The 11,032-nt window shown below is 44.1% G+C and overlaps 1 protein-coding gene across 1 annotated transcript in view; it reads left to right on the forward strand.

Moving 5' to 3' along the window:
- Window positions 1-9,847, forward strand: part of LOC143040180 (ammonium transporter Rh type B-like) — an 11,298-nt gene extending 1,451 nt beyond the window's left edge. Inside the window, exons 2-8 of the mRNA XM_076210846.1 lie at window positions 1-105; window positions 1,212-1,378; window positions 2,226-2,357; window positions 3,635-3,779; window positions 7,052-7,208; window positions 8,423-8,556; window positions 9,303-9,847. The exon at window positions 1-105 is cut by the window's left edge and continues 82 nt beyond it. Coding sequence (XP_076066961.1) covers window positions 1-105; window positions 1,212-1,378; window positions 2,226-2,357; window positions 3,635-3,779; window positions 7,052-7,208; window positions 8,423-8,556; window positions 9,303-9,528 — 1,066 coding nt within the window. The 3' untranslated portion in view covers window positions 9,529-9,847. The remainder of the gene's footprint in view (window positions 106-1,211; window positions 1,379-2,225; window positions 2,358-3,634; window positions 3,780-7,051; window positions 7,209-8,422; window positions 8,557-9,302) is intronic.
- The last annotated feature ends 1,185 nt before the right edge of the window (window positions 9,848-11,032 follow it).

An 11,032-nucleotide genomic window follows, 5' to 3' on the forward strand; every position in this document is an offset into this window, starting at 1 on the left:
CAGTATCAACCTCGTGTTGACCTCGGTCACCATCCAATACGCCATCATCATCATGGGATTCTTCTTCACCGTCAAGGACGGAATTATCACACTCAGCATGCTAGAGTAAGGTCATACTCGAGAACATGTATGTCTTCTCATTTAGCTATTTATGTATTTATATATCTATTTACCCATTAATTTATTTGTTTACTTATTCATACATTTATTTCAATATTTAGTTATCTTATCTATTCATTTATCTTATTCATTCTTTCTTTCAAATCTTCAACCGTCTGGCTCAAAGTAAATTTTAGTTTTTCCACACTATTAATTTATTTGTTTATTTATTCATGTATTTATTTCAATATTTAGTTATATTATCTATTTATTTATCTCATTCATTCATCCAATTTTTCAACCGCCTGGCTCAAAGTAAATTTAAGTTTTTCCAATACGAAGTAGAAGGAGTGGGGAAAGTGAAGGGTGGGAGGGAGAGTTAGGGAAAGAAAAAGGAAGTTCTTTCGTCACATCTCCCAAACTTATGGACTACTGTCACTTAGCCTCCTTGAAAGACCACTAAACATCTAACTACCTCTAGTTTTCGGGCTGTGGGCCAGTTTGTGGACCTTTGTGGCCCATGAGTAGTCCATGGGCCACACGCTGATTGTCCACTGGGCTTTAAGGCGTTATCACAATGGAATATTTCCCCCCTAACATGCCGCCCACCTCCATAATTTTCTCTGCCGCAAAATTACTATGGCAAACTATTTCGAATTTCCAACGATTTACATATTGTCAGTTGATATGCTGGAGGAAAATTATTTTCCTCCAGCATATCAGATTCCATCCCGAGAGCTGCTGGCTGCAAATTTACTCCAATAGTCGGAGGAAAAATATCCCTGTGTAGTAACGCCTTAAGGAAGGAAGGGAGAAGAGGAAGAAAATCAACTGTTTGGAAAGTCTACGGGGAGCGATTGCAACATTTCGTTGATCAATTTGTCACCTTGTTATCAGAATTCTTTTCCATCATGCCTGACATTACTATCACGCTCAATTTGTTCACAAGCGTTTATCATCGAATTGATAATTATAATTTTCGTTATCTATATTAGAACCACCATAATATTTACTTTTGCCAAAGCATGATTTTCATTTTTCTCACGTTAGAACAAGTCTTTACATATAAGTCGATAACTTCTCTTTCTCTCTCTCTCTCGTGTCTATGGCAGCCTGTTGAACGGCGATTTGGCGAGCGGGACGGTCCTGATTTCGATGGGCGCCGTTCTTGGCAAGACGACTCCGACCCAGTTGGTGTGCATGATACTCATCGAAGTCGTCGTCTTCGCCGGGAACCTGTACTTCGGGATGGAGGTCCTGGGAGTCTTCGACATCGGAGGTACTCTTGTTGTTGTTGTTGCGAACTCGTTTCACCGGCGTTTCTGTCCCTGTGGCCAATGTCGCGCCGTTGTCATACATGTAAGAGGTGGTGATGGTGATTATGATGATGATGATGATGATGATGGTGATGATGATGATGATGATGATGATGATGATGATGATGATGATGATGATGATGCTTGTAGTGTCATGATGGTTATATATATATATATATATATATATATATATATATATATATATATATATATATATATATATATATATATATATATATATGATCATATTCTCCAAGACGAATCCAAATATATATATATATTTTTATATATCTTTATTTATATCTATATATAATTATGTATGTATTATTGAGACATTTTGATAGGTTGCTGTAAGTGGGCGTAGGAAACATAGGAGTAGTCTGAGTTCATTCCTGACTAGTTTCGCAGATATGCTTTTTCAAAGCATACCTGCAAAACTAGCCAGGAATAAACTCAGAATAAGACTCCTGTGTTTCCTCCTCCCACTTATAAATATTAATGATAATGTTGGCAGTGATGATGATGATGATAATAATAATAATAATAATAATACAACCAATAATGATAATGATAATAATAGATAACAATAATAATAATAACAATAATAATGATAATAATACCGATAATAATGATAATAATAACAACAACATTAATGATAGTAATACCATTATTCTTACAAAAAAACAAACCCAACACTAATATATAATAACATTACAATAAGAGTAACAATACTAGGGCAGAAAACCCGGTATATACGTGGATCTCTTGTGGAACCTCATAATCCACCTTTCCTCCCTCTGTGATCCCCAGGATCTATTTTCATCCACACCTTCGGAGCCTACTTCGGGCTGGGCGTCGCCAAGACAGTGTCGAGGAACCTCAATGTCATAGACCACCCAAAGGAGGGGTCAAGTTACAACTCGGATCTCTTCGCCATGGTTGGTAGGTCGTCCTTGAGAGCTTCAGTTGGGTTAATGCGTTATCACACTGGGCTATTTTCGTCCAACCTCCAGTTAGTCGGCGGTACCGTCCACCTCAAAAAATAAAAAAAAAAAAAAAAAAAAAAAACAAAAAAAAACAAAAAAAAAAAAAACACCGCCGTAAGATTACAATGGTGAAAATTTTTGTTTTCTCAAGAAAAATACTTGCGTTATTTGATTTCCTGGAGGTAAATTATTTTTCTACAGCATATCAGATTACTTTTTCGAAAGGTGCGGGCTGCAAATCTGCTCCAACAGTCGGAGGAAAAATAGCCCAGTGTGATAACGTTTTACGAAGATCAAATCACGTTGGATGGTGAAGTTTTTGTACCGTATAAGACTAGCATGCAGGAGAAATTCACGTGAATTGAGGAATAGAGAGAGAGAGAGAGGGAGAGAAACAAGATAGGCTAGTTTCGTTTGCTATCAATAAACACACTAGAGGTGTCCCTTTCCCTCTAAACAGGTTACCTGAGTGACCCATACACATTCAGTTCGACCTGCACAGTCCTGAATTTTGTCCAGCGGCCTGTGGGTGTATGGCCCGCTTAAGGGAGACTTCCACTGTCAGTGTGCGGGTCCCTCCATGTCACCTTAGACCGGCCACACACGTGCAGTTTAAACTGACAGTTACAACTGTTCAGTTATAAGCGTCAGTTGAAACTGCATGTGTGTGGGTATCTCAGTGATGCTGAGATACGCACACACGTGCAGTTTCAACCGACAGTTATAACTGAACTGTAGTAACTGTCAGTTTAAACTGCACGTGTGTGGGTTCCTTAAATACCTAACTGCTTCCGAAATTTGGGTTATCGCTTTAAAACAACAAAAAACCGTCCCCCATCTTCCCCTAGGGCTTTGTATCAGGTCCCCCAGGGAGCTCAGAAAATATATTGGCCACCTGTTCTACTGACCCAAATCGTCTAGCATATGTGAAGCGCTCAGAAACAGAGGGGCATTCCCGCCACTTTTACTGGTTTTGAGGTAAGCAGGGATGTATATATATATATATATATATATATATATATAGAGAGAGAGAGAGAAAGAGGGGAATATTAGACCTTTCACTATCCATGCTCAACTCAAAACCAGTAAAATTGGCTCGGATGCCCCTCTGTTTCTGAACGCCCTATGTCTCCTCCAAAACCTGCCTGTAGAGCCCCAGGAGACAAAACACCAAATCTCCCTCACCTCTCCGTCACCTGTTGCTCCAGTACCTGGTTCTTCTCTCCCGAACAGGCACCGTCTTCCTGTGGGTGTTCTGGCCGTCTTTCAACGGCATCCTCGCTTCTGAGGAGGGTCAGGGTCGAGCTGTCATCAACACGTACCTCGGCCTCGTCAGCGCCACAGTCACCGCTTGCGTCGTCTCGGGTTGGCAGAACAAGTAAGTAGCACGGACGGTTCCTACTTGCGGGACCTTGGGCATGACTCATCCGCGGGTCTCCCCAAATTCATAGATACGTGGCACGTTTCAGGATCTAAAACCAGAGCTGGGCGCGTTACCGCCAGAGAGGTAGTGCGTTATCGAAATATCTGGGGGTGTATTTCCGTCAATGCGTTGCCAATTTTAATTTCCTTAGAGCTGTCTGCGTTACTGCCTATGTGTATATGTATATGCACATACGCAGATTTTTCAGAAACGCACTACCTGTCCGGCGATAACGCGCCCAGCTAATACATATATATATATGTATATATATATATATATATATAATGCCTTTGCACTTCAATTCAGTGTTTGCCTACGCTCAGTTATTCATCTGTTTTTATCATTCTTGCGTGACAAATTGGTTTCAGTGGGTAGACCAATGGCCTACTATGGCTATTGATAAACCCGGCCTTAATTAGAGAACCAGAAAAGAAAATTCAAGGACGGGAAGATGAGGGGGAAGGGAGAGAGAGGAAGAGGACAGAGAAGGAATGTTTAGAGTAAAGGTCCTCAACCTGGAGTTCGGTGTCCGGTTTAGAGGAACTTAGACAACTCACGAAAGATTACTTTAACATTTAAATCTGCAGAGAAAATGTATTATCACTGTCCACCGATTTTGATATTAATGCTTAACTGATGAATAAAGTCATTGCAATTTAAACCATTTGATATCCATTGCGGTGTCATTGTAGATTTGATTAGTCTTAATATATTACCATTCCGTTTTCTGTGTCAGGTTAATGGAGGTACGGGTCGATGGTCTGGGAGCTCTCGGGGTGTGTTACGGGGAAAAGGTTAGGAGGGTAAAAGTTATTTCCTCAACAATAACCAGCGCTTCTATCCCTGGGTACAAAATTCCACAGAAAATGTGATGTTATACAGGTGGTACGAGGAGAGATGTATGAAGGACATCACAAGTCAAAAGTGTTAAACATTCCTTTTTTCGGTAGTTACGAATTCGCGTTTCGTTAATTTGCAACACTGCCTATACGCTACAAACGCTCACAAGGCTGGTGTAGTTTGCTTATACAGAGAAATCAGTGAAGGAATTTGGTACCTTGGCTTTAGCGAAGTCTCTTTGTGATGTTGGGTTATGTTGCGTGTGTCGAATCGCGGGAAATATGCCGTGCTCTATGAATAATACATGAAAGACCTACAATTGCATTATTACGACAAGAAGGTTAGCTAGAAAGACGGAGAGAGAGAGGGGAGAGAGAGAGAGAGAGAGGGGAGAGAGAGAGAGAGGGGAGAGAGAGAGAGAGAGAGAGAGAGAGAGAGAGAGAGGAGAGAGAGAGAGGAGAGAGAGAGAGAGAAAGGGGAGAGAGAGAGGGGAGAGAGAGAGAGAGAGAGAGGGGAGAGAGAGAGAGGGGAGAGAGAGAGGGGAGAGAGAGGGGAGAGAGAGAGGGGAGAGAGAGAGAGGGGAGAGAGAGAGGGGGGAGAGAGAGAGGGGAGAGAGAGAGAGGGGAGAGAGAGAGGGGGGAGAGAGAGAGAGGGGGAGAGATAGATAGATAGAGAGAGAAAGAGGGGGGGAGAGGGGAAAGAGAGAGAGAGAGACGGAGAGAGAGGGGGGTGGGGAGAAAGTGAGAGAGGGAGAGGGAGGGGGAGAGAGGGAGGGGAAAGAGGGGAAGAGGAAGAAAGAGAGACAGAGAGAGAGAGGGCAGGGGGAAAAGGGGGTGGGAGAGAGGGAGAGAGAATCATAGTTCCTCAGGTATATGAAGACAAATGATCAGAAAATAATCAAAATATAGAAAATTCGAAGTTATTGAAAAAAAAAAGTGACCGCGGATCTCAGCCTCATTGCCTCCAACCTTGATACACACATACATACATACTTACACACATACATACACGTGTGCGGAATGGAAAAAGGCGGATGTGGTCCTGATCCTCAAGCCCAGGGACCCACACAGCTACAGGTCCATATCCCACGTCCTGGATTGTCAGGAGGACTTAGACTGAAGATCTCGACGGCCAAGACCTATGAGTCTGAGGACGCGGAAGCAACGACCCCATCTTACACTTCAGGGCGACATCCTCCCCTGGGTACCCACCTATAAATACTTGGGTACCTGGATCGACGCGAGGCTCTCCTTCGCTCCTGAGGTCAGGTTCCTCCGTGAGGCCACGAAGATGAAATTAAATTTCTTCAGAGCCATGACGAGACCCCGGCTGGGTGCCGGACACGAGGTCCTCCGGACACGAGGTCCTCCGGACACGAGGTCCTCCGGACACGAGGTCCTCCGGACACGAGGTCCTCCGGACACGAGGTCCTCCGGACACGAGGTCCTCCGGACACGAGGTCCTCCGGACACGAGGTCCTCCGGACACGAGGTCCTCCGGACACGAGGTCCTCCGGACACGAGGTCCCCCGGACACGAGTTCCTCCAGACACGAGGTCCTCCGGACACGCGCTCCTCCGGACACGAGGTCCTCCGGACACGAGTTTCCCCGGACACATGGTCCTACGGACACAAAGTCCTCCGGACACGAGTTCCTCTGGACACGAGTTCCCCCCGGACACAAGTTCCTCCGAAAGTACTATATTCAAGCGATATGTTCGGTGGTGGACTATGACGCTGTGACTCTCATCTCCGTCCGGCTCAGTTCGCGGGACGAGCTTGGGGTCCTCCAAAACCAGGCTCTCCACACTATCACTGCGACCCTTCCATAAACCAGTGTGGCGAATCTCAGTAGGTGGGAGTTACTTCTCTTCGCCTACGGGCGGGAAGGCTTTCTTCCTGTCTTCTCGTCCGGCTTTTGAAAGGCCCAAGGGAGAGTGAAGCGAAGAACCTCCTTTCTGAGGGCCCTAGACGTCGAAGGAAACCCCATCGATCACTCCTGAAGGGCCCATGCGGCGAGTACGATCCGCACCTTCGAACTCCGGGAACTGGTTCGGCGATGTGCTCTAGACAGACCTCATCTAGATTATAACCCACCAAACGTGGTGAATTCCCCGCGCCAACTTTCATCTTTTCCACCTCAAAGAAAGGCTGAGTGCAAACTAGCACGGTGGTGACCCATGGCCCTTGAAGCCATAAGGTTCCCCCCCTCCACACCCAAACTAGTTTGAAATACTACACTAAGGGCTCTGTGGACCCCTTCAAGGGAAGATTTGGCGCGTCCATTCAACCCTCTAACTATGACCCCTCTTCTCCCCTACTCTCTTCATCTTTTCTTTCAGGGCTGCGACCGACCCATAAACAAATTTCTCTATTTCTCTTCTGTAGGAAGAACAAGTGGACGATGGCCCATGTGCAGAACGCCACGCTCGCTGGAGGAGTGGCCGTTGGGGCAGTCGCCGACCTTATGATCTTCCCCTGGGGAGCTCTCGTCATTGGATCCTTTGCTGGCATTGTGTCTTGCCTTGGATACATCTACATCACCGTGAGTCTTTTTTTTTTCATCAGATCTAGTTATGGACCAAAATGTCTCCTGTCGGCATGCTCCTCTTTTGTCATCCTTACACGCACTTGACATCATCCACGGGTCTCCTGGGATCTACACTGATGCACCGGTATGCACACTTGCAAACAGTTCCTCTCCAATTAAAAAATGTACTCCCTCTGTTCCCCTCCCAAACATTTCAGTTTACACCATCTTAGGTGCCTTTCCCAACCTCACACCCTTTAATACAACTACATACTTGTCCCCTTTTCCTTTTCGTAAAGCAGAACTACAAATACTCCTCCAGTCCCCCGGCATATTCGCCTTCCTTTGGTACATATTAAACAATCTCACTAGACAATCCATATACATACACACACACATATATGAACAGGAGGAGGAGGAGGAAGAGGAATATAGGGAAGAATGAGGAAGAGTGGGAGATCAGGATGTTAGTAGGCAGTGACATGAAGGTAAGTCAAAAGGAGGCAAAGGAGCATGGAAGACGATGAAAAAGTGAGAAGAATGAGGTGTGGATGGGAAAGGAAGAAAAGGAAGAGGGAGAGGAGGAGGAGGAGGAGGAGGAGGAAGATATGGAGTGGAAGATGAGGATGTTATTAGGAAGTGAGATGAAGGTAAGAAGGGTGCGAGTAGGAGGAGGAGGAGGAGGAGGAGGAACAAGGAAGAAGAGGAAAAGGTGAGAATGAAGAGATGTACGAGTATGTGGAGGAGGAGGAAAAGGAGGAAGAGGAGGAACATCGGGGAAGAGTAGGAAAGGGTGAGGATGAAGGAATGTATATGGAGAAGGAAAAGGAAGAAAAGGAGGAAGAGGAAGAGGAGGAGGAGGAGGAGGAAAAGTGAGGTTGGTAAAGGCAATACCTGTATAAGGTAAGATGATGTCATGAAATGTCAATGGGATCTTCATTATCGACGATCTTCATTATCGACGATTAAATGTTGGTTCCAAAAATTTCTATTACACTGATTATCACTTTTTTTTTTTAACAATTTCCTGCCCTTGTATGGGAGGAAAAAAAAAGGCATGAAATTTGAACTCAATAAATATCACTGATGTTAAACTGACCTGATTATGAACTAATCACATAATCAGTAACCACATAAATAATTCCTGTTCGACTTCATTAACCCCATCCCTCCTCCCGGCCTGCAACCCAACCCATTCTGCGGACGTGACCGAACTTGGTGGATGACAGCCACTCCTGGCCAACAGGATAGGCATACACGACACCTGCGGAGTTCACAACTTGCACGGAATGCCGGGGATCATCTCTGCCCTAGTCTCTGTTGTGGCCTCCTTCTTCGCTTCAGAGACTTACTACGGATTGTCGTTAAGTTCATTGGCCAAAGTTCACTCACGACTTGGATATATATGCACACGAATTTGCAGTTTATTTATGATGTCTTCACAGAATCATACATACCTATAAATACATGTCATTATCAATCTCCTATATGTGTGTGTATATATATATATACATATATATATATATATGTATATATACATACACAGTACATATATATACACATACATATATACAAAACACATACATATATACAGTATTTCATACTAATAACTATTGTAAAATGTTGAACACTGGCCCTAGAATCACCAAACCTTTCTCTTAATTCTGTAGTCTGGGCTCAATCCTAGATGTGACAGCTACAATATACTCATAATTACTTCTTTGTACATGGTATTCTAACACTACAATTAGGCACAATTAAATACAAAATAAATGTGGTAAATATTGGAGATCTAATTGTAGTGCTGCTATGATTTTTTACTACCACTAATACTACTACTACTACTACTACTACTTAAAGTTATGAAAATATAAATAAATAAAAACTCAGAAGGTGGCAGCACGACATCTTACAGATCTCAAGACTGTTAGAGTTCCATCTCCCTCAACCCAAGTTTACATCCGAAATCGTAAACAAACTAACCAACTTCATAGCACCTCCATAGAATGATGACAATAATAATCCCAGCCTAACCATTCTTCTTCCCTGTACCCACAATATTTTTTCTTTTCTCAAACATTCCTCACCCATCGTACTCCACCACGACAGGCTGTACACCCAGTTCCCGCGCATGGCACCCGCCGCTAACACAACAGCCCTCCGGACACTCCAGGGGCTCCACCCAGAAATCGAGGCAGGAGAAGGGCGGTCTGCGTCAATGCAGGCGCTCATGCAGGCACTGGGTACGCTTGTGACCCTGATTGTGGCTTTTCTGTCTGGTCTCGTCACAGGTGAGGAAAGGGAAAGGGTAGCTGGCTGGAGTGAACTCTCGTGAAGTTCTTGTATTAAGTCCTTTGAGTAAATGACCTTGCACCAATAAAGTCAATTGTCCTCAACTTGTGGTCCATCAATCACTAGGATTGTGGTGAGGTGTTGGGGGGCAGTTCCCAGAGTTGGGGGCTATTACCTAACACTAGAGGAAGTTAGTGGATGACCAATTAAGTGTTGACATGTGATCTCTCCAGGAGACTGAATAACAGCAATGCATAAGCATGAGATGCGTGAGAGAACAGGTTAGGGAAACCTGGGTTAGGTATTCTTTCTGGCATAATGAAAATCTACCAGTCTGCCTGCTTCTTCTCCTTTTACTTCTTATGTCTGTGTAACTGTCAGCTTTTTACCTGTCTTTTTCTATTTATATCCAAGGGTGAATACTGTTCTGTTTATGCTTGATTTTATTGTGAAACTAGACAAAAAGCATGAGGTTTACCCCTAAATGCGAGTTAGATTTCTCCCACACATTCTTGTAGTAACAAAGCACTATGATATTCAGATATCTTCCGCCAACATCTACTCCCCTTTTTCCTACAAGGAGGAATGTTGAGAGATCAGGACAACATACACACATACACAGAGATCTCCTGATTAAAGATGGGAGGGATTTAAGAGGTCATGAGTATATATCAAGAAAGATCACATGTCTAAAGGATGTGAAGAAATAGTTTTCCACATAGATGCATAAATATGTGGAATACTCTAAAAGATATAGCCGAAGCTCAAACAATACCTGAGTTCAAATCTAAAATGATAACTGGAAATCAAGGATATAGATTAAGTCGGCACTGTACATGAATTTGAGTATGTTAGAAAATTAGAGAATAGGAGACTGGACCCAATGAGCATTGCTCCTTTCCTGTATACTACACATAGAAAGAGAGAGTGAGTGAGAGAGAGAGAGAGAGAGAGAGAGAGAGAGAGAGAGAGAGAGAGAGAGAGAGAGAGAGAGAGAGAGAGAGAGAGAGAGAGAGCTTCTTCCTCTTCATTAATATTGTTCTGGTTATTCTTTCCCTCCGGCAGGAGTCACCATTTCAGCCAGTTCGACGTGTGAGCCCATGACGCAGGCCAACCTCTTCTCTGACGATTCCTTCTGGGAGCTTCCAGACGAGGATGTAACCCCTATGATGACGGACATAAACAAAGTCCATAGCAGCGTGAGGAGAACCACTCTGCCCAAGATCTTCAACATCCAAACCTCTCCTGAAGGAGGAGGAGCGACCATCCCAGGTGTGACGAAGGGGGAATGAGTCAACGCCAGCATGTGGATAGGGAAGATGGACCAGGTCTTCGGAAACGTCGGCTACCAGAACGGTAGAGACTTCCCCTCCGTTGCCGAGTGATTCAGGTCTGAGGCAGGAGACCTTCCACATGACAAAGGCGTTTCTCCCGAACTGGTCAAGTTGATGGGAGGGGCAATGTCCCCAGAGGATAATGGGGGGTTGTTTGTAATTACGAGGATCACCACAGTAAAGTTGTAGATTTACAATGACGCAAATGTACAA

Source organism: Oratosquilla oratoria, chromosome 28 (genome assembly GCF_046742065.1).
Source record: "Oratosquilla oratoria isolate Oo_2021 chromosome 28, ASM4674206v1, whole genome shotgun sequence".
NCBI classification, from domain to species: Eukaryota; Metazoa; Arthropoda; class Malacostraca; order Stomatopoda; family Squillidae; genus Oratosquilla; species Oratosquilla oratoria.